The sequence below is a fragment of the Zootermopsis nevadensis genome, unplaced genomic scaffold, assembly GCF_977971745.1.
Source record: "Zootermopsis nevadensis isolate Lab colony 2312 unplaced genomic scaffold, Znev_1.0 Znev_ptg000008l, whole genome shotgun sequence".
Lineage (NCBI taxonomy): Eukaryota > Metazoa > Arthropoda > Insecta > Blattodea > Termopsidae > Zootermopsis > Zootermopsis nevadensis.
In genome coordinates, this window is record NW_028259140.1 from 11,642,448 (window position 1) to 11,668,670 (window position 26,223).

At 36.0% G+C, this 26,223-nt stretch overlaps 2 protein-coding genes across 13 annotated transcripts in view; both read left to right on the forward strand.

The window, feature by feature from the left end:
* LOC110830189 (anoctamin-1-like) overlaps positions 1–9,020 on the forward strand; it is a 114,480-nt gene extending 105,460 nt beyond the window's left edge. For 10 of the 11 annotated variants that reach the window (XM_087345102.1, XM_087345110.1, XM_087345105.1 and 7 more), the window contains 4 exons: positions 733–938; positions 1,401–1,579; positions 3,966–4,071; positions 4,759–9,020. In XM_087345102.1, coding sequence (XP_087201228.1) covers positions 733–938; positions 1,401–1,579; positions 3,966–4,071; positions 4,759–5,082 — 815 coding nt within the window. In that variant the 3' untranslated portion in view covers positions 5,083–9,020. Of the gene's footprint in view, positions 1–732; positions 939–1,400; positions 1,595–3,965; positions 4,072–4,758 lie in introns of those variants that run through there. The other variant, XM_087345111.1, reaches the window with a different exon arrangement.
* A 1,713-nt stretch (positions 9,021–10,733) lies between these two features.
* Positions 10,734–25,171, forward strand: LOC110830198 (sorting and assembly machinery component 50 homolog). Of its 2 annotated transcripts, none has more exons than XM_022064799.2 (9): positions 10,734–10,867; positions 12,535–12,597; positions 13,732–13,950; positions 14,509–14,720; positions 17,398–17,503; positions 18,035–18,304; positions 19,045–19,206; positions 23,297–23,423; positions 24,421–25,171. In XM_022064799.2, the coding sequence occupies exons 1-9, from the start codon at positions 10,847–10,849 to the stop codon at positions 24,606–24,608; spliced, it is 1,368 nt and encodes a 455-aa protein (XP_021920491.1). In that variant the 5' UTR covers positions 10,734–10,846; the 3' UTR covers positions 24,609–25,171. The 2 variants fall into 2 exon arrangements, with proteins under 2 accessions (XP_021920491.1, XP_021920492.1); XM_022064800.1 differs by lacking the exon at positions 10,734–10,867 and adding an exon at positions 10,908–11,027.
* Positions 25,172–26,223: the final 1,052 nt, after the last annotated feature.

Below are 26,223 nucleotides of genomic sequence, written 5' to 3' on the forward strand. Positions count from 1 at the left end.
ATTGAGTTTGAAGTTTGTTGCATTTGTATGCTATGTGTGGTTTGTAGAGTTTATTTTGTTGTGGCAGCTATCGACAGTTTTTTGAAGATTACAAGACAGATATGTGCAATTGAATTTTGTGTGAAGCTTGGAAGAGATGGCCAGAAAACTGTAGAGCTTATCCAGCAAGTCTATGGGCCTAAAACAGCAACAGTCTCATTACTTTTAAATACCCTACGTTGAAAACTGAGTCAATACTTCCTTTGTATTTGACAATACTTCCTTTGTAGTGTATTTGTTCTTGTATGTAATGCCACGACTTCACGTGGTTTGGTACCACTCTTTCACTACAGTGATCTTGAGCCAGTAGCATTCCATGTGGGATTTATGGTGAACAAAGTGGTTAAAGTTATCCCTAGCAGATCATAATTGTACTCAAACAAGCGTTCCGTATTAGCCTCTCCTTGCAAGAAGAATGAGATAGGTCCTGCTAGAAGACATATCACATCAGCTTGCCTTTGACTTGCCATTTGAACAGGTTCAGCAAAGAAATTTAGTTTTTAATATTAATTATAATGACGGGCAGGTAGTACCAGATTTAAAAAAATTTGAAGATACAGCCAAAAGATGGACAATTATTGTGTACATTCTTCATGCTCTGAATATGTATGAAGAACACCCACAAATGTGTTGAAACAAACATATATTTTAGAAGTTTCATGAATAATAATCAGGATTTATTTCTGTGTTTAGTTCTGCAGTACGGGTTTGTCACAATCTTTGTTGCTGCCTTCCCACTGGCTCCATTTTTTGCCCTGCTGAACAACATCCTTGAAATGCGCCTTGATGCCAAGAAACTGCTGACATATTTTCGCAGGCCTGTCACTCAGAGGGTCCGTGACATCGGAGTCTGGTACCGCATTCTAGACTCTATTGGAAAACTGTCTGTCATCACAAATGTACGTTAATGACGATCTACAACAATAGCTTTTTGCTCTGAGGTTATGCAGATTGTAGTCCCTGTCTCATTACATAAATGGTGAAACTTACACATTAAGCAAACAGGTTTGATCACTGAAATGTTCATGTTTTATTAGCCATTTTATTTGTAATTCTTACACAATTTATTGCACTTTTGAAGCAAGGTTTTTCACATTTTTTGCAACTGAAATGAATGATGTAAAATTCTGTCCACAGTATGTGGTTCATCACAGTCATCATTATTACATCATTCCAGATAGGTAAAGAGTTTAATGAAGTCTTTCAAGTTTAAATATTTATATATTCATGGATGGTGATGGTATCAGTTTTGATGGCAGTGATAGCAGTGAGTAAACTTAACGCAAGTGCGTGGGATAATATATTTCATGTATAAAGTAATATGGTGGCAGTGTGCAGACAAACAGTTGTTATTGTTACAGGGTTTCATCATTGCCTTCACATCTGACTTCATTCCTCACCTGGTGTATGCCATAACGGTTTCACCCAACCACAACCTGGAGGGGTTCCTTGATTTCTCCTTGTCTGTCTTCAACACTTCGGACCTGGAACCAGGCTCTGAGCCTTACAACAGCTCTTATACTAATGTGGAAGTATGCAGGTCAGTCCATACTTGGTGAGCTAGATGTCAGTTTTGTACTTGTGCTGTTGAGTGTTATTTTAACAAAGTATTTCAAATTAATGTATGACGAGGTTGTTTTAGTACATTTCTGTCTCTCGCCATCCATGTAACTCTTAATGTATCAGCAGTTAAGATTTTATATGCAATTTCAAGCCTTTGATCAGGACATGAAGATAAATTTTAGCCTTTGAGATTTTCTGGACTTATGATGTCAATAAAGAAAGACACAAGGTGGACCTACTTTATGTGTGAGGTGCTGTGTTATTTGTCAAGCTTACAGCTAAGAACTTATGTGGTAAAATTAACGTTTTGGATTCTGTGGACTTTGATTTAATGCATCTACATGTCTGTGATATTGAATGTACATGTACGTGAGGGCATAATAATCATGTTGCTGCTATAAATGTAGTGTGACATGATAGAAAAAGCAAAGCAGACTTACAGTAGTTCAGTTTAATGTTTCTGATCCTTCATTGAATCATGTTGTGCACCTCACATCCTATCATATATCACATTGTATCATATTAGTGTCTTTAACATTTGACTAGTTTCTTATTTTATTTACAGATAAAGTATGTAAAAATATTTCACCATACATTTTGGTAAAGAGGTTTGCACTCTTGTTTCATATTTGAGAGGCCTCAAATTAAAATCTGGCCACAGAGGATGGTTATCTTTATAGAGAGTTTCTGTCGTGTTTCAGCAACAGTGGAATAGGACCTCAAAGTAGGTCGTGACCGCTTCTTTCCATATCCTTTCAAATACCTCATTCACAAATTTATCTATCTGAAACTACATAGAATATAATTAAAAGCAGGCTGACAGAACAAGCACAAATTTTAATGAATTTTGGAAGGTCATGAGTGAAATGGCTGTCTTCTGGGTTGTAGCACCATGTTGTCTGGAAGATTTTTATTAACATTTCAGAGGTGTTTCCTGCCCTGATGATGGAGGCAGCAAGGACCTCTGAAACGTTAGTAAACTTATACCAGACTATATGGCGCAACGACCCAGAAGACAGCCATCTTCAGACTCACTGCCGTGAAAATCTCAAATCTGACATAAAGCAGTTTTTGGACTTTTGCTAACCAGATTGATGGATGTGACCAAGGAGACTGGTGTTGTGTGTTCAGATTATTGGAAAGGGTTTTCAGCAAATTTGTAACCAGTAAAATGCTGTTATGTCAGAATCTAATAAATAAATGTACTCCTAGAATAACTCAACCTTACCTCATTTTCTTTCCTGATTCTTCCCATTCTCACAACAGAATGGTTACAATGATACGTGTACAGAACTTCTTACCTTGATTTTTGGAGTAGAACGTGGCCATTTATTGTATGTATGTAAGTAATTGTAATTGAGAATAATCCTATATGTGTGAACATACAGGATGAAAGTTCAATGCCTTCAAATTTTGTATGTTATGTAGTCCCACACAACAACTTGTTATATTATCTTACTTGAAAATATTAATCTTTATTTTGTAATACAACAGGTGTGTGAACTGGTGACCTCGTTGGCTTGTACATTCCAGCAATCATCATTGCCATCTTTCTTATTTCCTTCATCCTACATATAATTCCATACCTTCAGTTCTGAAGTTGGTTTTACTCTGTCACTATGTTTTTATAGTCATATCAGTATCTGGCTCTTAGTCTATTAATATGCACAGCATACATTACAGTAGTGTGATGTTTTGTACCAAGTGCTTGAAGTGCTATTTTAATAGGTTGTGTTTGGCTGCATAACAATAAATTTGAAGGCACGTGCCTTCAAATTTATTGTTATGCAGCCAAACACAACCTATTAAAAAAGAAAAGAAGAAGAAAATTCATTTTTATTTTATCCAAGATGGTGTGACAGCACACATTGTGCTTGTTCCATTAACATCTTAATTGGAGTGTTTCCAAACAGGCTGGTAAGTCACAGATCTTCAGACTTAAATCCATGTGATTTATATGTGTGGGTTGGAATCTAAATGACAAAGTGTATTGAAATAATTCCCATATTCTCATGAAACAGTTAAATCTTTTTGAGGTCAGTAAAGTCAAACTCGTGTCAAACAGTCTTTTCAAGATACTCAAAGTTTTTGAAGAGCAGAAGGAAGATATTTTGAGCATGTACTGTGATGGTGAGTTTTTTAAAACTGTATTTAGTTTCAGAAAGGTGACACACATGTTTATAATGCATGGTACAATAACCGCAGTGCCAGACTCCTTTGTCTTGGCAGATGATGGGTGAGTTGTTAATGTACAAGCTGGTAGCAGAAGGGTTGGGCAGTTCAGTCATTTGAAGAATTTTCTGTATAATTACCGTCTTTGGAGTTGTGATATGCACTGTTGTTTTCATGTTGTTTACTTTCAGATATTCAGACTACCGGGAACCACCGAATGTGGCCAATAAATATGAGAAAACAGAAATGTATTGGCACATATTGGCTGCCAGATTGGCATTTGTTGTTGTGTTTGAGGTGAGTTTCAGAAACTGATTTGCTTCTTACTTCTGAACACAAACAGTTCACATTGCTTATAAAAGCCATGGGTAAATCTGATCATCTGGATAACAATGGAGGAGATACACAGAAAGTTCTTTGCAGTGATTTGCTGTGGTAAAGAATTTTGAATATCAGAATCAGAAAAATATGAGGATATTTTTTCTGTTACAATTGCTGGCTGTCATTAGAAACAGTTTTGAACTTCTGGATACTGGAACTTGTCATAACCAACCAATCCGCTCAGTACTGTCTAGTAAAAGAACTTGGTGGATCAGATTCACTAACCTTTAAGCCAGCTGTTGGACACAGTTATAATGCAGTATTACATTATCATTTCTGTTTTTGCCAAATCTTAATTTTCTAAGAGGTTTTCCTATCAAAGTGTATGCATTTTATGTCTCCCTCATATGAACTATGTGTCCAGCCAGTTGTAACCACCTTGATTTGACTACTGTAAAATTACCAACTTTATAAATATGCCACTCACTTTTATAAAACTCAAAATGGATCATATTGAAAGGTTATTTTGTGGTTTATGAATTTTGTTTGCCCAAACTGTTATTTTCCTTGCATCATCTGATCCTTTAAAGCATGATCAGTGGCTCTTAATATTCTTAATACTATTTTTTAAATATAAGAATAATGACCCCTTTATATCTGCAGAATGTTGTGGCATTGGTGGTGATTGTGGTGCGCTGGTGCATCCCAGACATGTCAGGTCGCCTACATGAGCAGATCCGTCGTGAAGCTTACATCACCAATGAAATAATTATCCAGCAGGAGATGATGAGAGCTAGGGGCTATGCCTTTGGAGGAGAAACAGGCAGTGAAGGTGGTGACAGGATTCCATGTGCAGAATGGGGTCACCTCTCAGGCTCTGACATGGATCTCGCCATGTTGGCACAACATGAATTGGAGACTGATAATGCTGTGCGGAAGAGGTTAGCAGGGGAAACGTATTCCTCTGACCGTCCTGTAATGGTATGAAACCTGATTGTGTGGTCCATGTTTTCTGGAAACAATGAGAAGTTGTTGCATTGTGTGGGTTTGTTGGTGGGAGAAAAATAAATATCTTTAGTGGGAAGAAGAAGGGTTTGAAATGACATATTTTAATGTGAGTCTGCACAGGTGTTAAATTCTCCATTTTCACACTTCCTTAACTGTTTGAGTCATACGTTTCCTAGCAGTTGGCCAGGAACCTACAGAATGTACAAAATGAGGCTTTTCACATTTTTATGATTTCCTTAATCATAATAAAAAAAATTATGCTATGCATCAACTAGGTCATTGTTTCTCAACTGGTTGTCTGATGCCATTTCACAAGTTCTAATATTTCACCACAATTTAAAAAATGGTGTTATACATTTTATCGCATAATATTTTGTAATTATTGATATTCACTTTATTTTGTCATCTTTGTTTGTACCCTTGTAATTGCAGATATTCATTGTGGATTATCCAGTTTAATTTTGTGATTTCCAGATGCATTTCAACAACACATGCGTCTAAGGTGCTCTGTACAAAATTTATGCTTAGGAATGCACTTTTGCCTTTCAAATACAAGGGGCCTTATTGATAAGCCTTTCCAGTGTGATCCATACTCAGCAGCATTGTATATTTGATGTGGTTTAAGCATTTTTTCTTATACAAATTTCTGTAATTCTTTGTGGAATCTATTGGCTGCAGCATCACTGGCATTATGTCTTCCTCCCTGTATAGAAATTTCACAAGTACCGTGTCATTGTTTGCATCTGGTCACCCATCCAATACAGACATTGAACTTCCCTTCCAACCCCAGAGTTTCATGAAAAAAATTTGCTGTCTGTGCACACATGTGACCAGAGAATGTTTCTTCTGCTCACTTCTGGTTGAACTACTTAAGGAGGGCAACATCAACCTCTTCATATGAAGACTTTTGTACTTTGTGGTTGGAAGATCCAACACCACTGTCACAGTCTCTTACATGTTCCTTTAACTTAATTTTGTTGTTCTTCATGTCATGTATGGTGTGTATTCCTCTCCCATAATCTTTGGCCAATTTTGTTATCAATTTTCCATTTTAAAACTTTTCTCTAACTAAAGCTTTTGTTTTACTGTCAATACAGTTTTCTTACATTTAACAGCCATTTTACTTATGACCCAGAAGTGTTAATAATCACTTTTACCTAACTGATGCACAGTACAATGTAACAGGACTCTAATATTTGAAAAAAAGCAGTTGTAACATCCCCTCTCTCGACCATCATGACCAGTGGAACAAACCTCCCCACACCATCACCAATACTGACTGAAAAAAGTAGGTAGTTTTTGACCATATCTTCTATTGGAGGGGTGGGTAGTGGAAACAGCAGGCAGTACAGTGTATAAAGTTGTGAGCACCTAGTTTGCACTTGTCTATGTAAGAAAATGTCATGCGCAGATAATCCTCAAAGTTAATCAGGAATTTACTGTGTGTGTAAAAATGTTTAATTCATGTGTGGATCTGAAGTCTCTTCTCCATTCTCAGATTATTTAAATTTATTTAAATTCTCAACCACATATGGGTTATACAGTATGGCATTTGATTACACTTGATGGTATGGTTTGTGTTGCCCTCTGTGAAAATCTGAACATTATATCTTGATTATTTGTATGCCTGTACAAACTGAGGGCATATTTTGTTATTATATTCAGAAAACCCAGGTTTTGTGGTCAGAGGAATAATAATTTGAAATGTTCTCTTACATTAAGCTTACTTTAGGTGAATTGACCCATAGAAGTGATGTGATTTGAATACCGCAAAGGGTGGAAATTTTAATATATTTAGCGTATGAATGTGAGCATACTACAGTATGTACAAATGTCAGATTCACAGATCTAATTAAAAATATGTTACATGAGTGTTATATTGTGTTAGATCTGTGGTTTTCACAACAGTGAGGATGATGGTATTCTTCTGGGTTTAGGTGCCATGTAGCCCTAAAGATGGAGACAGTATGTTTCTTTGAAACATTGGCATCTACCTATGAATCTACATGGTGCCAACATCAACTTTTATATTTTTTAACTGTGTATGTGTCTTATGTAATGTTCTTATTATTTGTATTGTGAGCATATTTTGAGAAATTTCACACTGTTGGATTTTAATGTACGGAATACTGACGAACTGTATTCGCATGCAACTCTCTGCACTTTATAATGATGGTCAAAGACATATAGTTGCATTCTGTGGGTGAGGCTTGTAGACAATTATTTTGAAATGAGTGGCTTTATAATCAAGCATGAGTGTTACTTTACACACATAAAGCTATATATGGGTGCCATAGATGTTCATTCATAATGAGACAAGAAGTTGCTGCTGTAAGTTAAGTTTAAAGTTGCAAGCCAAATAATGCCAGTCAGAAATGTTTGATCTCCAATGTAGTTGCTGTGGGTACAATTAACAAGTATGATTATGAACAAAGAATATATCTTTTCATTGTTAGCAAATGCACAAAAGAACTTTACACATTTAAAATGGTACAGAAAATAAATATGGCTTCCTTATGGTGTGTTAGCACAAAGAAAAACTTCCCCCATTGCTTCCATGTAAACAGTTGTCATTAACATACAATTTTTTATATATATATATATATCCCTCCTTCTATTGAGATTTAACCTGCTCAGGGCAAGAATATTCATATGATATTATCTGTCTTATTTTATCAGTTTGTTATGATTTTGTGTTTTTACAGTTCCATGGTAATATGGCACAGGATATTAATGAGAGAGATCTGACTGAGGCTGTGATGGTTGTTACTGATCAGATGATGTATTTATAAAAGTGTACTTAATATGTTTGATGCTGTTGTGATATTGTTTATTTGTTTTCATTTAACATACAAATTATTGTCAAGCTGATTAGTCTAGTGTTCTTCATCGTGTGAACTTTGGTGAGTCTTGTGGGTTTTGTTATAATATGTTTACTTTTTCCTGAATGCACTGCAGGCATGGGATGATGCCCACAGTTTTATTAAGTGCCAACATGGTGTTGTTTATAAGTTTTGACTGATCCTCACAAAATGATCAAAGATGAGAAAACGTCCAGTTCTCAGTTTGTTAACACCTTCATTCTAGTGAAGATACTTATGTTAGGAAAATGTGCAATAACAGTGTTTAGAAACCCATACAATATTTCAGACATCCCCCACACATTTCAATTCAAAATTCCTAATTTAAAATAAAAAAAATGGATTAGCTTCCCTCGCAACTTTACAGTGCACTGTCCCACTGCAGAATTGTTCTGCCCATAATGGTGAAGGATTAAAATGATTATATCTCAAAGCACAAAGGAGAGTTTTGTCTTCATCCTAAACTGTGCTGTGTCAGTTGTTAATTCGTTGTGGGATTTTATGTTTATTTTGAAATTAACTGTGTATCCATGGATAAGTTGTGAAGTATGGAATATATGATGAAGAACAGTTTCTCAGTGATGATACTGGATAATGTCATTTACCTGCTGCCACACTGTAATCTCTTCAGCATGAACCATGTTGTTTTTAATACTCATCAACATGCATTTAAGGGGCTGGCCTGACATTAGCCAGGAATACTGCGTACTCTGTTCGGTATAAAATTTTTAATTAATTTGTTCTCATGACAAACTATTTTATAAAACTATTTCCTTTGGAATTACCTATTATCAGACAAATGTTTTCCACAATTTTATCTTTTTCTGAGCTGAATGACAGTGCAAGAAATAAATGTTTGTTTTGGTAATATGCAGAAATAATTTATTGAAGAAGGCATGAATGATTCATGTTTTGATTTCCCTATATTATTATTATTATCATACTGAACAATAAAATATTATTTTAAGGGTTTCCATGGAAATAATGCTATATGTATATGAATTGTGTGAACTTTTACTTTTATGTGCAATAAATTGTGGCTGTCTTGGCTATTAAGCAGTGGATTGTAAACCTGTTTGATAAAAATGAATTTAAGTGAATAATACTTCCTTGAGCAAATGGAGGACCTTCCATCAGTCTGTCAGGGTGTGTGTGTTTCAGATATGAATGAATGGAATTATTATAGTTATGTGCAGAAACTACTTTTCAGTTTGAGATGAGAATTTTCCCTACTATACCAATTTTTTCACTGTAATCACATTTATAACACCATCCATATTTTCATAACTTACTCCTTTAACCATTTAATATCAGATTCCTTTTCAAAGAAAGAGAAACAAAATCAGCATATTTAAAAAGGAATTCACTTTTATAGCCAAGTTCTTTTTAACCACTTACTAATCAGAAAAATTTGAATACCAATTTCTGGACCTCATTCACAACTTATTGCATCTAAAAATTTTCCTCAGAAGTTTGTCAGTATGAACACAATATTTGTTGCAGTAGTTTACCATAACCCTTATAGATTTATATGGCAGAAAAATCTTACAAATTTAGGATAAAGTAAGTGGTGGGAAACTATATTATGTCTCTTAGGCTTGTTTATACCAAAATATCAAGATACACTGGAACCTCATACTTGCTCTTTTCTGGAACTGGCTAAAAGTATTGTGAATTGCCAGAAATTGAAGGAAAAAAAATCATAACCTTAACCCTTAGTTGGAATACACAGTACACAATGGTAGTAAATTACTGAGCAATGGATGTACATTTTTACAACATGTACTTCCAATAAACAAAAAATATACAGTGCATGATGCAAAATAATTTGTCAAACACAAGGGCCATAATAGTTCTTAGACACAATGAAGTGTATATTTTACTTAAGAATTTATCTTGTATTCAGATTTTTTGATGCATGAATGTCCACACTGAATTTTCCTTCTTAAGTGGCATGATGGTTTATGGCTACTGCATTAGAATTGATACTGATATTCCATATTGTTTCATGAAGAAAATACATTGGTTCCCACATGGTATTTAGAACTTTTTATCACTATTAGTTGACATCATGGTCAGGTATTCCATTTATCACTGGTTTTATTGAATAATGATCCCTTCCTAATACTGTCTATAAAAATATTATGAATGCTAGTGCTCAAGCCATTTTGAATTCTTGTTGAGAAGTTAACAGTTGATGTGATTTTAAATGATGTTAATGTGAAAGTTTGGCATTGTTTATGTTGACATTTGATAACTATTGATAATATAATTTACTCAGAATGGCCCCACATATTTTAGTAAGGGAGTTTTGGATTGATTACGTGAAATGTTCCCATCGATTCAGAACCCTGATGATGGAGGCAGCAAGGAACTCTGAAACAATGGTAAACTTTACCAGACTGCACCTTCCAACATTTCGAAGTACAGCCACCTTTGTACTCTGCCTGCAGAACCTAAAATTCCATTTTCTGATAGATATAAATACAGTGTTGCTACATAAGCAGTTTACCCACACTAATTTTTAAAAACGGATGAAGTTCTTCTGCAGTAGCAGGGACTAAGGTTGTAATTATTTGTTGAGTTATAAATAGTAACTTGAATTGTGCAGTTTGTGTGATAATGAGCGTCTTTTTTACCGATACATCTCTTGTTAGTGGGCACTGTGTAGTTTAGTATCACTGAGGATAGATGACAGAACGATATGTGCTTGACGTCATATTCCATCTCTTTTGCCAACTTAAGGCAATGAGTAACTGATATGTACGTTGGTAATTTGTAATCATTGTAAGGTAGTGGAGTTGGTATAAGTTTGAAGTAAGAGAAGTAGTATATGAGGATATTTAATTTTGTAACCCAACCTTAGGAGGTTGCGTTGAACAATGGGAACAGTTCACGCCAAGGTATATGGTTATTGAAATGTATTTTAGGTTGTGTAGTCGTTACACTAATAGTTATACTACGAATGGTCATTGCTACGATCATTTCTTTGTATACATTTAGTATGTTAATGATGTTGTCCCTCTTCAGCGGACCGTTGGAGCAAGTGATTTACAAATGCCGGTATGTTAGCTTGTTCCGCTTGCTTTACAGTGGCTTTGTATTGCCAGTTAGCCAAGGGAAAATTTATTTTATATTGGGATTCCTAAGAATACCTTGCCCACTACAGGAATGAGATTCCATTCTCTCTTCCTAGTCTGAGCAAGATAACTGGTTGGTTATTACATTTTATTTGTATACAGGACATCCGCAGATAGAATTCTAAAATTTTTAATGGCTTTTGGCAGTTCTAAGTTAATTCCTAGATAGCATGGCATATCAGAATGGGTTGTAGTTGCTTTCCATTATGCACTTAATTTTTTGTATTGTTCCTATGTAACTAATTAATTTGATGATGGAGGTATACGTATGGGCAGTGAAGATTTTGCTGAATTGTTTAGCAGGTTGGAGAAATGGTAAAAATTCAGTGTATGTAGTCAAGGGTATCTTTCCTTCCACTCTGTCCTGATGAGCACTAAACAGCATTTTTGCTGATGGGTAGAAAATGAAGTTTTTAAAACAGTATAGGAGAATTGGTTATAGGTCTTGTAATGTAACTGAAAAATCTCCGAAAGCATTCTCAGTGCAACTTTGTCATACAGACCACCATAGAATGAGTTATTGATGTTTTATGTGTTGGAAGGTCTATATCTTAGCTAGCAGTGTGATTTAGTTCTAAGACCAGGAAGCAAAAGTAAAACTTTTCATAAAAATTTTACAGTGGTAAGTGTACGTTAGTCTGTAACTATAGATGGCTATCAGATTTTTGTCTGATCAGGCTGGGTTTCAACCCCTCCTTTTTTTGCTTTTATCAAATGTTTCTATGAACCTTTGTGCCTTTCATTTGATAGCACACCACTTTTGTTCACCAAATCATGTCATTCTCCTCCCAGTACTAGATTTATGTGATGTCTGCTTTTCCCATTTGCAGACACTCATGGTGCTACAAATTATAGAAGTAAGATGGAGAACAGTTGATGGTGGTTCTGATTCTCTCTCTAGTTGTAGGGAATATTTTTAATGTAACTAATTGAATAAAATCATCAGGAATTATAACTAGTAAGTGCTGGCCCTGATCTTCAACCCTAAGTCAGGGGCTTCATATCTGACCTGACACGTTGGTCTCCGAGCATACCCTACTTAATTCAATATTACTTATCACATTATTTAGTCTTTGTAATTTTGGGAGTTAGGTTCAGGTGGCATACAGAATAAAACATCCATATCTAATCTTACCCCATGTATTTAAACAAGAATGAATTACAATTTAATACAAAACATTCATTTAGCAACACTAATGCCTCTACTCAAGATATATGGAGAAGTAAAAAGGCCAGTTTCATTAACAGTTGTGAAGTGCAGCAGCAGAGAAATATGAATCCAATTAGAACATAATTTCCACCTCTTAAAATTATCAGACGTGATTTATTTTTACTTGTTACTGGCAGCTTTTGAGAAAATATACACACAGTTTTGGTTCTAGAATTAGTTATGACTTTTGCTATTAAAAGAAATTTTTTTGCCATTACAGGACAAAAGGGAGCCCTACCCACATGATACAGAACAGCAACAAATACATTTGGATGGTGTCAAGGTATGCATATGCAGTTTGTACAACTAAAACAAGATATTGAAGGATGGATTTACTGTTGTACATACAGTGGTTCTTCATTAAACTACACTTTATTTACTACAACTGTGTAATATCTATAATAGGAGGAAAAGAAAGTTACTGTGAAGTATGAAGCTTATAGTTGTAGGTGTTCTTAGTGGTCTTAGTGGTCTTGAAGAATTTATTTTTGGGAATGGGGCACATTCAGAATTCAAACTTTGCTAAGGACATGCATGGAAACTCTGTGTATTCCAGTACAAATCACACCTTTCCATACTAGTTTATTCTTTCTAGAAGTTGAAAAGTAAATTAAAGTTTTTGCTCAGCAGCGTTATTGTTGTTATATAGTCTACAAAACAGTGCCTTATAAAAGTTGCATATTTTTGTAGTGTTTCTTGCTATACATAATTTCAGAACTCCACATCAAGTGGTGCTAATGGTTGCTCGCACTTCGCATGCCTTTACGCCTGCCATGTGACTATTTATTATAAGATATAAAATGCATGAGAATGGGGTGGCATAACATTTAATGAGAATTAATCATTGCTTTGAATGTTGAGAGGGGGTTACGTAAATATGTGGACAGCTTGGTAATTTCATAAACCTGTTTTTTACCTTAACAAAGGAAAATAGCTAATAAAATTATTACATTTGGAGACAGCCTCCAAATAAGTTTTGATTGCATTTAGCCACAATGAAAATTTGAGATTTAAATTGTGGTGCTGATGATACATTCAGTATTTTTGAATTTCTGATAAGTTGCTTACTGGAGGATTGTTTACTGGTTCCCTCTTGGCTGATATTATTTTAGCAATATTTATGTAATTTAAGAATGAATTATTTGTTACTTCATGAACTGAACTTCAAGCAGAAATTGGTTTAGGTGATTGCTGTAGAACACTTTAATGAGAAAAATACATGCAGCGTATACAATTTAATGTACAGTGAAACAGTTTTGATTAATTTGGATGAAACTGTTGCCATATTAAATTTGGAAGTACGTTTTACATTTCAGTTCAGTATTTTAGGTATCTTCAGTTTTAACTGATGTTTTATATGGGTGATGGTGAAGTGTTTGCTGGTTCATGTCATTTAATAGATGCTTCTTGTCCACAGGTTCGAGTGGACAAAATCAATGTAGATGGATTGTCCAGGACAAAAGATGATATAATCATTGCCACTGTAAAGGATTTGTTCCAAGCAAAGGATTTCCAAGAGGTGATTCTTTGTGCACAGAAAGTTCGTGGGAAACTTGAAGGACTCGGATGTTTCCGGAACATAGGAATATTCATCGACACGAGCTCTGGCCCAGGTGCTACTCCTGAAGGACTTGAGGTATACAACTTCATCTTACCTTTCATTGGTCAGAATTTTATGAACATTTCATAGTTGATGCATATTATATGGTTACATATAATGTCGATACGTTTGATAGAACATTAATATAAATTGATGTAGGAATCCATGAGGACTTACATAATAGGACTAGGTCATTGAGGGTGTGGATTATATTTCAAAAGAAATGTGTTGGCAAATGCAGCCATTATTTAGAGCTGTAATGGACCTCCTTTCCTGTTGTCTACTTATCTCTGAATTCTGTCATATGTCGGATAGATGGATTAGTCATCATTCCTTTGCCTCTTTGCCGTTTGCATTGATATCCTATATTGATAAGCCTGTGCACTACTGTTTGACTGTGAATGATTAATTGTTTCTATGTTACCTGGATTTTTTGAAGTTCACATTATACCAGTCCAGAACCCCTGTAACTGTTGGAATTAAAATTTGAACTGGCCAGCAAATCATGTGTGAAAGATCCCACGCTAGCAAGTAATGTGTGGAGGTTCCCACGCTAGCAAGGTTTAACTTGAAGTTTTGTTGTACTGTTTTCAGGTCACGTTCCATGTACGTGAATTAAAGCGTATTGTTGGAGGAGTGAATACGTTGGTCGGAAATAATGAAGGTTCACTTGCGGTGGGAATGCGGATGCCAAATCTGTTTGGACGAGGAGAGAAGCTACACACTGAGTACAGTTATGGGGCCAAGAAAACATCCGCTTTTACTGTCTCATATACAAAACCACTTCGAGGGAGTCTGAGTCCAATGTGCGTTACAAATGGTACAGATTAGTGTGTACTTTTACATAGTCTGTATGGGCACAGTCTGTCAACTCTGGAAGACTGATATTGATACTCTTTGGCACATACATTTAATGCAATGTATGTAGCAGTGTTTATAACATTTTCTCAAGCCTAACTATACTTATTCAGGTAAAAGATATTGAAATTTCACACATTGAAGGCAGTGACTATACAGAATTGTTTAATCAAATTTTTGTGGCATTTTTGTGATGTGATTTTTTAACACTTTTGGCTGTTAAAGATGTATCATTGACATGGAATTTCAAGTGCTAAGTGCTTGAGGATTGCATGAAAGTTGCAGCCATTGTGGAAATGCTGTCCCTGCATTTATTTGATCATTGTACTGGATAGACTGAGAAAACCACAAAAGCCTTCCACAAGTGGCAGATATCTGTGTTTTGTGTTTGAACCTGCCACCTCCTGAATAGAAAGTGAATGATATTTTGTGTTTTATTGATTGAAATCATTCAGCATTTGTATTTTCATAGAAGTTGAATAATTTGTTTGATAATTATTAGATGAGACACAGACGAACATATAAAAGACTGCCATAAATTTCCCTTTATTGTGGAATGAGGAAAGTAAGATAGGAACTATCTATTAGTAGCTTAACCCTGTAATGGGTCATTGATGCCTCATTTCGGAGGTTTCTTGGTCTTTGAAGTGTGCATTTGTGAGTAGTGAGTGACAAGCCCATTGACTGTAGGATTTCTACTCAATCCTGATTTGACTGCCAGAGCCATCTAGCAGTGAATCAGGAGGGACTTGGGTGAGAAATGGCCGCTGAATTTTGCTTATGAAACATCTCTTATCATGCTCGCAAGGTTCTTTTACATGCCATAAATCTACGACATGGGGCCACCGGCTTTGCTTCCTCTCCGAAAGAAGTTGCGCTACGGATTTTTATCACCCTTAAAAATCCATTGACCTCGGCCGGGATCGAACCCGCGAACCTTGGGTCCAGTGGCAAGCACGCTAACCACTAGTCCACCGAGGGCAACAAGATAGGGACTACTAGTTTTAATTTTTTGGACTTTTTCAATAGTTACTATCATTATGCTTCCTTGAGGAAACATAATGACAATTGAAAAAGTAAAAAAAATTGAAATTAGTAATTCAACACCATCGTCAATAACATTTAGAGATGAAGATATGAACTGCAGAAACTGTCTTTCTGACACTATCTTTTTTACAGGGCTTGCTACCTGGTGTAAAATACATTCAGGCTCAACTTAGAAATTTGTGACGTGTGCATGTTAAGAATGTGTTCTTGTAGTTTGTTATATTTGATAAAAGGGTTTTACCAATACACATTTATCAATAGAGAAAACAGAAAATGACAGCTGACTGTGACTGTTCCTGATGATGATTATTTTTCTTGTATTACTATATTTTCTCAAACCTAACACAATTTGTGGTCATGTGGTTAGGACTCTGCTTTGCATTTGGGAGGTTCCATGTTCAAGCCTTGGCACTCAGAGACTGTCTTGGCTGACCCTTCTTCTTCTTACTTGGCGCTGCAGTTCAAAGTTGAACCTTGGCCTCTTCATTCTTTCGCCTCCATTTGGCTGACCCTTGCCAAATTGTAATGTAGTTATGGGCAATGAGATATGAACCTACAGTGGGTGCAAAATCGTGCTTGGATGACCATAACGGATGCACATGTGAGAGGGAGGAGATTACTGTTAAACATTGCACGTACAGAGCGATAACCCAGTCTTTCCTTGTCCTCTTAGATGTGAAATTGTTAAGTTTAGGCTGTAGAAGTAGCGTGTGCATGTTAAAACTTGTGCCTGCATTGCTAGTGTTGTACACTTGCTTTTGGTTTAAAAAACTGTGGTAAAGTGTTCAAGTCAGTATATGGAAATGCTGCCAGTTCTGTAAAAATTAAAAGGGGAAAAATGTTTTCAGTTACGGTATAGATATTCAGACCAAGTGTTTGTCATTTTTTTCCTCCCTGTCCCAACTTACTGTGAAATAGCCCAAGCTTGGAGTTATTTTGTGCCCATGGTACAAATTTGACTTTGAGACAACATTTATGCAGCTATTTTAAATTTTGATGATGGCACTTCCCCTCTATAAGTCTTGCAAAAAAAGATGATGGCTTCTGTATTTTCAGTTATGTGGCTACTGTTAAACTTTGAACTTAATTTACTGTTACTTGACAACAATACGCAACAGTTTGGATGATTAAGCAATTTAAAAGCTTCGAGAAATGCGGCCTAGAACATTCCCGTTGGTCCATGATTTTTCACAGTAATCACCATAATTGCTATCCAGAATGCTTCAGTACAGCACCCCACCTTGCGGTTTATAAACCTGGCATCAATACCCCCTCTCCCCTTTTTGTTTCCAGTATCGAAGATTTTCCTTCAAGGATATCAATTTGAAGCTTTTAAAATTCCCTGGAAGCATATAAACAGGAGAAGTATCATAAAATGAGTGCTTCCATAGCTGATTAAGGAGGTTGGAGTTTTTATCTGAGCAAGGGAACAGTTCATTCCATAAGTTTAACCTTTGGTACAAAGATATTATCAGATTATCCATGGCTCAAAACATTTCCATTTACCTACTTAAGAACACTATTTCTGACTTCTTGGAACTAAGTATTTATGTCCCATCTGTGATTTTGATTTTTTAGTATCACAGGCACAGTATTCCAAGCGGGATCCGAGTGGCCTTGGTCAGGATACAAGCAGATTGAAAGGGGCCTTCTCATAGATTTCGGATTCAATTCAGCACCTTGGGTAATAATGTTCAGCATTTTTACTTGTTGTGTAATGCAAGATAGCCTTAAGAGAGTTCATGTCTGTCCTTTATGTTATGAACCCACACACTGGTTTTCACAAATCCCAATCTTTGTGGGATGTATCCTATCATCACACCGGTGATTTTTGGACAGAGGATGTACAGAATTGTTATGTGAAAGTAACTTTGCTTTGGTTAGGAAGCATAGACACATTTGCTTGATTTAGGATATTTCATGTGCCATTGTCTTTGCTTATTACTTTAGATCAATTTTAGAGTATATTCTGAAATTTCCAGTTGTGTTGGTGTGACAGAAATGTGAAAGTCTTGATACCCAAAAAGTTTGTAAAATAAATATAAATTCAAACTCATCTTATGCAAATAATGATTGTGACAAAGTTGATTTGAATTGGACTGAGGATCTTTATATTTGTTCATAGAAGAAGAAGAACCATGATATATAAAAGAATTGATAATTGTAACTTTTTTCAAGTAACGTTACAGAGACGCTCCTGTTTGTGTGTTGACAGATTAGACACAACTTGCAGTGGGAAGGTGCTTGGCGAGATGTATCATGTCTGACTCGCTCGGCTGCGTTCCAAGTGCGTGAACAGACAGGTCCTAGTCTTAAATCATCAGTTCGCCATATATTGTTGTTGGATCGCAGGGATACAGCCATCCTTCCCAGCTCTGGTTCCCTTGTCAAGTTAACGCAAGAGTTGGCAGGTCTTGGAGGCGATGTTGGCTTCTTCAAGAATGACCTCTGCTTACAAGGCAACTGGACACTCTTGCCAGACATGGTATTCCATACTCCTTTGTAAATTAGTCATTAAATACAGGAGACACAAATGCTAATTTGAAGGGCACATTTTTGATAGCAATATTAAACCTGATTCTATTGCCAGAGAGCATGTTACTTCCGCTCGTGTATGTGCATTACAAGTTTCTTGTACTGTGCATGGTTGTGTAGTGGTTAGCATTCTTTTATACTTTGAAGATTCTAAATTAGAATTTTTGCAGACACTGACTACTGTTGAAGGAACTGTTGTGGTTTTCCATGGTCTCTTCAGGCAAGTGGGATAGAACTTTGAAATAGGTACACTTCCACTTCTACAGTCTGAGCTTTGTTATTTATGATCATCCTGACATTTGGTATTATATAACATACACAGTAGATAAAGTGTTGGTAAATGAAGGAAGAAGCAAGTCAACTCCATGGGTTTTTTTTTGGGGGGGGGGCAAAAACATGCGCATGCACACCTGAAGGATCTGAATTTTTTGTAAGCCCATTGTAAAATATTTATTCATATAATTTGTTACTGTTTATAATTTACACAGCCCTATCTTTATACAAGGAATTATGGAAAACAAATTAAATGCTTTGTCACAACTTCTAGCTAAAATTTTTTATGGTTAAACATATGTGGACATATGTAATATACTAATAATGTAATTTGTGCCTTCACATATGCCTGCCTCCTAATTTTTATGTTTTTTCACAGTCCCAGTTTATGATATGCTTCGTGTGTTGTGTTTACAGGTGTTGCAAGCAACGCTTCAGGCTGGCTTTCTTACACGGATAAGCAACAATTTGAATGTCAGCATTTGTGACCAGTTTTTCTTAGGTGGTCCTATGTCATTACGAGGTTTCAATACAAGGGGCGTTGGGCCACACAAAGATGGAAATGCTCTAGGTGCCAGCGTAAGTAATGGCTGTAATGTTGAAATGATGAACTTGATTTTAATAAGATATCTGTTTGTAATGGACACAGACTGGCTTAATGGGGTTTGTGTTTACTGGAGTTCACATTACTTTGATTTCTTTGTTTTTCTTTATGGTATTTATTTCTTTGCCTAATCAATTAACATTATCTCAGCGTCGACCAGAAACTCATATCTCATTCATTTCCAATCTCTCTTTGTTTCCATGGACCTTCCTGATAGCATGTTCTGAAGGAAAGTTGAAAAGTAATGGTGAATAAGCATTTCAGACAAAGCAGACAGTTGTTTGCCTCGATGGACTTTAATATAGGTTTAATTTAAATAAATTTTAATTATCCTAATTAGTTTTATGGGTACACCGAATTAATGAGAATTTTTACAATAATTCCTTCATAACTGAATCATAAGCGTTCATGAAGTGTGTGCATGTAGCTGATGTACTGCCCCATTGTACTCCCACTTTTTCTCCAGTGTCTGATGATTGCAGAGTATCTGTTCAATAGCTGATTGAGTTAATCTTGACAGAAGAATGCTGGATAAAATTTTATATGTAATTGGTAGCATTGATATTCTTTGATAGTTGCTGCAGCCAGTTTTTATCACCTTTCTGTTAAATAGGCACAATAATAGATTCCTTTCACTGTTCTTGCAGTTTTTCATTTTCCAAACAGAATTAATAAGTTTGTGGATCTCAGAATGTTTTACATCGTGCTTAGATAAATTCAGTTAGAACGGTACTTGACAATTTATACCTTTCCTGTTTACCAATAGCTTGTATGTATTTCAGTCTGTTAAACATTGTTAATCCCATGTTTGTTTGGTATCTGGCAAAAGTAATTCTTCTGGAATATTGTGGGAATCTACAGACATGTCACATGGCCTTTGTACCTTAACATTTATCCTCATTATTGGGTGCATGCACATTTAGTGGAATATCACACCAACAGCCTCTTTGTGTCATACAGTGTCCCTCTCACTTTGGGTGGTTGGTTATTCATTAGCTTATTTTGAGTGAAAGATGTTGTATCGACATGGGTCAAATTCTCAACTGTTAAATAATTATTGTGGATGGAAATGGTTGTAACTCAGAGAAACATGCAGATTAATTTATATTTGAATTGGGGAAAACAACTTGTGTTGCTTGGGAACAACAATAACAAATCAAAATGATACTCATGAGGAAGTTAGGAGGAGACTAAATTCCAGAAACGCTTGCTACTTCTCAGTTCAAAATATTTTGTCTTCTTGTCTGATTTCTAAAAACCCGAAGATTAAAGTATACAAAAGAATAATTCTGCCTGTTGTTTTGTATGGGTGCAAAACATGGTCTCTCACTCTGATGGAGGAACATAGATTGCAGGTGTTTGAGAATAGGGTGTTGAGGAGGATATTTGGACCTAGGAAAGAAGACGATGGGGTCTGGAGAAAACTGCATAAAGATGAACTTAAATATTTGTACTCCTCCGCTAATATTGTCAGGGTGATTAAGTCAAGAAGAATGAGATGGTCAGGGCATGTGGCACACATGGATGGGACAAGAGATCTAGATGTAGATGGACATAATCTCAGGCAGGATCTATGGGAGACAGGAATTGAAGGAGACTGGATTTTGTTGGCCCAGGACAGGGTCTGGTGGAGGGCATTGTGAGCTCAGTGATGAACCTTCAGGTTCTATAGGCCATCTAGTTAGTTAGTTTAGCTTGTATTGCTTTCCTTATGCTTTCATCATTGTTCTGTATAAAGCAGCAATGTCCATGATGTGCCATAAGAGTTCATCTTGTGTCTGTGTTTTCTGGCAAACAGGGTGGCCAGGCATGCAGACCTCCATGACCAATCCAAGTATTTCCATAGCACCAGTTCAAGTACTGTGTGACTTGTAGGCTGAAATGAGGTGGAGCACCGTCATGTACATGATTAATCTGGCCTGCAGAGGAACACCTTCCAAAAGAAGTATTAGCTCATCCTGTACGAATTGCAGGTAGTAGTCTGCTGCCCAGTTAGTTGGTTGTCAGTAAGACCACACCATGCATGCAAGTACTTGGGAAAAAGATTGAGGATATAATGACAGAGAGACCATGGTAGTTGATTTATCTGACAAATATTGAAAGGTTGAGGTTTCAGCCTATGTTGATGCAACATTTTTCACTCAAAATAAGCCAGTGAATAGCCATATGAAGTTTGGCAGACATCTTGTGGGACACCTTTATAAGATGTCCTATCGCTAATAAACTGTAGCCTCCTACCTTCATGAGCTAGAAGGAAAAATAATTGGAAATAAATTTTATGTTTGCGCGTTCTGTTTCGTTGCCAGGGACACCCTCTGTACAGGGTTAGTATGTCATTGGGCAGTATGAAGATTTGAATGACTGAAAGTTACAGAAAACAGATAAATCCTTATATTTGTTTGAAATTTTTTGTGGTCCATTACAGGTATATTAAGTAGAAAACATAATTTGTTTCCTTTTTGGCTTTTGTTGTTTTATCCCTTTCAGTAAATCCTGAATTGAAATGAACAGCATGTTTTGTGGGCGTTGCTCTGTAATGCCTTTGTAAATCTTCCCTCTGTCGTGCTTTTCAGTTCCGTGGTATTAGCAATACAAATATGGTGATTCTGCAACATTCCGAGGAAGTATATGATACAAAGCTGTCATGGTGACCAAGCTCTTAAGCCAACAGATACATCAAGTGGTCAAAAGAAACATATATTGGGAACCATCTTGGGCCCCATGATCAGGAATTTGATTTGTTGATGGGGACAGAGATGGTTCCTGAAATGTTTGTTTTGACCGCTTGATGCAGCTGATGGCATACGTTTTTTTAAAAAGTACTAGAATACTAATATTAATGTCATTTGATATCAGAGCCTGAAAATTTATGAGATATAGTAAACACCTGATTATCTGTGAAAAGACTATCCAGTTTGTCAATTGAGTTATGCTGGTTCTTGTCAATTGAGTTATGCTGGTTCAGTCATGGAGGAAACGGCTTCTAGATCTGGTGGTAGATGAGTTGCATGGTTTTTCTACAAAGAAATCACCAAGTCTGAAACTTGACATGGTGTGAGCCATGAGAAATATTTGAAATGTTAGGATTTGAGGTTTTGACAGCGGTGAGTCAGAAGATCACCTTGATGATTAAGGCAGTATGACCTCTGAAACGGTGGAAATCTACCAGACTACACGGCACAATAACCAAAGAAGACAGAAATCTTTTTAAAATGTTGACAGGGATAACATGAACATTTGCCAAAGAGTAATGCATGTGAACTGGGCTTTCAGCACATGACAGACACGGACATTATTAGTGCTGCCACACTAGAAAAGGGTGGGTGAGGGGGTGAGTGTGAAGATGAAGGAGAATGTATCATTGCACAGTGCTGCAGTGTGCTGATACTTTACTAGACTGCGTGGGTCAGACTGGGTTTGAATACAGTGACATTATAGCAGCCAAGAAAATGTGTACTGACATGATAGAGTCTAAACAGTTTACAAAACAAGTGACCATTACAATCTTCTTCTCAAAATAAATGTCAGTTATATTTAAAAAAATAGTGTAATGTTTAATATTTTGTGAATGCACCAAACAATATTTTGCATTATCTGTGTTTTTAAATTATTTTTATGCCTTCTTCTCTTTATTAGCCCAGATATTGAATAGTTTAATGTATATAATTTTGAATATTATGTAACTTGCATTGTCATTTAATGTAGAATATATGTTAAGTTGTGAACCAGCTACAGCTGTGAAATTTGGTAATTATAAACATACAACATTTTGTATCTCATTGTTTAGTGAGTTAATTAAATGCCAAAAAATGGTTGTGTTTGACAAATTTAAAGGGATAGTCATATATACAGTGGTATTAATAAATATTTGCTGTATTATAGAGGAGAACCTTAAACTGGGGGACAATAAGTGAACTTCTCACTGTGTTAGGCTATACATGAATTTGTTGCATATTTATGAATTATAATTTTTTTCACTGATAAAATAATTTAAATGAAAATATCTTGTATTTTTACAGAACTTCCTGTTGATATTGTGAGTCAGTGTTGTGCTCCTTGTTTCAGGCATACTGGGCAGGCGGCCTTCATTTATTCACTCCTCTTCCATTCAATCCTGGTAAGGGAGGTTTTGGTGACCTCTTCAGGACACACATTTTTATAAATGCTGGAAATCTGGGCAATGTGTATTTAGGTAAGACAGATATTTGTTTTTAGCTTTGAGTTTCATACTTGTTTTGCCCTTAAATTGTCATATACTCAGTAGGTAAGAGAATTGGTGAAACGTAACATAGTAATTGTGTTAAACATTGCTGTCCTTAAATTGCCTGTTGCTGTGGGTTCACCGTTTTTGGCCGCTGACCTTGTTGGGAGAACCCAATATGCGGACCACTCAATGAAGGAAGGAAGAATGGAAGCAATTAGGTTTGCCACTTGTTTCCATCAGTCTGTTGGTGCAGCAGTGTGGAAGCCTGATATTGTTGTCTTGTGACTATGCTGTGTTAACAACATGCCAGCTGTTCATTGCAATCTCCTTTCTGGTCATTGATAACACCTCGTATCACAACACTTGGACAAACCACCAACGTCTAACTCAAAGGACGAAATGAAAGCCTGGCTATTGGAAAGAAACATCCCATTTTGTGGCATGTTGAAAGCTCAACTGTGCAATTCAATCAAATTAAATAAGTCAAAGCACATATATTATGTGACTGATCAGATTTTAGCAGACAAAGAACAAACATATTAAATGTACCACCAACCAATTGCATTCAGGGAAAACAAATTTATGTTAATATTATTTTTTGATTTTCTTATTTAGTTCACATACCACTCAACATTGGCCCATGTACCACCAATGGTATGCGTAGTACCATAGGTTGAGAAATGCTGCTCTAAAACATAAAATTTGAACTGTGAACTTCCTAGTAAACAGAATTCAGAATTGACCAGTCACTCCTACCTAGTGCCGAGGCTAAGAATGAATAGGAGCTCCCCCCAAGTACCTACAGGGCATATAGTGGGACAGCTTTACTCTTACTTTTTACGCCCATAATATTTGGGACAAGTTTTGTCTTATCGGCATTAAAAGCTGAGAGAGCTTCTTGAGTATATTTTTAGAGTTATGAGCTGCTTAAGCCTGGGATATATGTTAATTTGAGGGGCATCTTTGTTTATTATTATCTTTACAGGTCAAGAAATACCCACGAGTTTGAAAGCTTACACCAAAACAACGCGTTTGTCATATGGAATGGGTGTTACATTACGTTTGGGTCAGATGGCCCGTGTTGAGCTGAACTACTGCATTCCTGTCCTTTTCCAGCGTGAGGACCAGCCAAATCCTGGTGTGCAGTACGGCATTGGCATACATTTCCTGTAATTCCGATGTCTATGGAAAAGCAATAATAAATTTTTGATTTGCAGACATGAGGCTAAAATATTTGTCCAAGATGCAGAGTTGTACTGATTAATTTTGTGCATTCTGGGTAAGGTTGGTGTTTGTGCTTAGAAATACACATGTGGACTTGTCCTTAACTGGGTGATAAGCCTATGAAAATTAGGGAATATCTCCGCTTCTAATCACAACAAATGGATATTATCAGTTTGTGTCTCATTGCAAGTATACTGCCAATTTAAAATCAGCATTTTATTGCCACAAGTTCTGCAAATCAAGGCTAGTCTTAGGTACTTGTAGCTTTAAACCATGACTTCAAGAAGTTAACAAAATTTATAATGTTAATATGTAAATTTTCAGCAATTATGTTTCCAGCTAATGACTTCTTTTAACAAAAGAACTTTGCTGTATTATTTTACATAATCAAGTGTTTCATACTGGGCTGTTGTTTACAATACAGATTTGTTTACATTTGTACATAACTTGGCTGAAAGAGATAAGAGAAACGTAATAGAAGAAAGTTCATTATTAAACTGAAAATAACACAATCTGATACATATTTATTTCACTTGGATACTGTGGTTGTTCAGTCCTGTGTCGTAAACCCCATTTACAAAATTTTTGTGTGTTTTCATTTCCGTAAGTGCAGCTTTAACTGCTTTAGTGCAAGTCCAAAATATTACAAATTTCATATTGTATGAAAATGCATGTAACTTTTACATTCTGTGTCCTATATGAGCTTATTATGTATTTTGAAAGCAGAGTTTTGGCACGTTTTCAATATGTAGGTAATATTCATGTGTAAAACAAAAATTTAAATGAAAAAAATTGTTTTATGAGCATTGGACAATAATGACAAAAAATTAAATCCTGAAATACAAAATATGGATATCATTCATCGTTATATCAACATCTGTTGAAAACTTTAAATTATCCAAAATTAGTAATATAACAGGTGTGTATATTAAGAAATATATGAATTTTGACATATTTTGGACACACATTTATCTTGTTCTTCATCCCCATCCGCATGTTGCCATTCTGTCTTCACTCCTTTAGGTAGAGCAGAAGCCAAACAAGCTTGCCAGTGGCCTGGGATGCACAGAAACATAATTTGGTTTGTATGCCCAGCGGTCATAGTGGGGTATGTCAGTGTAATTGTCTGTCATGCCCCACACCGAGGTGGATTTTGCCACATCCAAAGGAAATTCTGTGCATCTTCCATCAACAACCTTGATTTGTAAATAGCCTGTACAAAAGTGGTCTGACCCCAGCCTTTCTTATGAAAAGTCTTTGTTGGTGTTTATACTTGGTATTCAGTCACTTTGCCCGACCAACTGCAAGTTTTCAACGTATATACTTCCTAATTGCTGTTCAAAACTACATCAGTTCCCTGCACACTTTTCTTTACCTTGATAAGAATTAATTTTAATTAGTTGTACTAAACCTACAACCCACAGGTTTCTTGCCGCCCACGGCACCTCCTCGTGTGACCCCCTTAATTCTGTAAAATTTAAAACTTTCGGGCTCTGTAATTTTTAAAAATATTGGACGCCCGTCGCAGGGAAGCAATATGGTTTGTCATAATGTCCAATGTTTC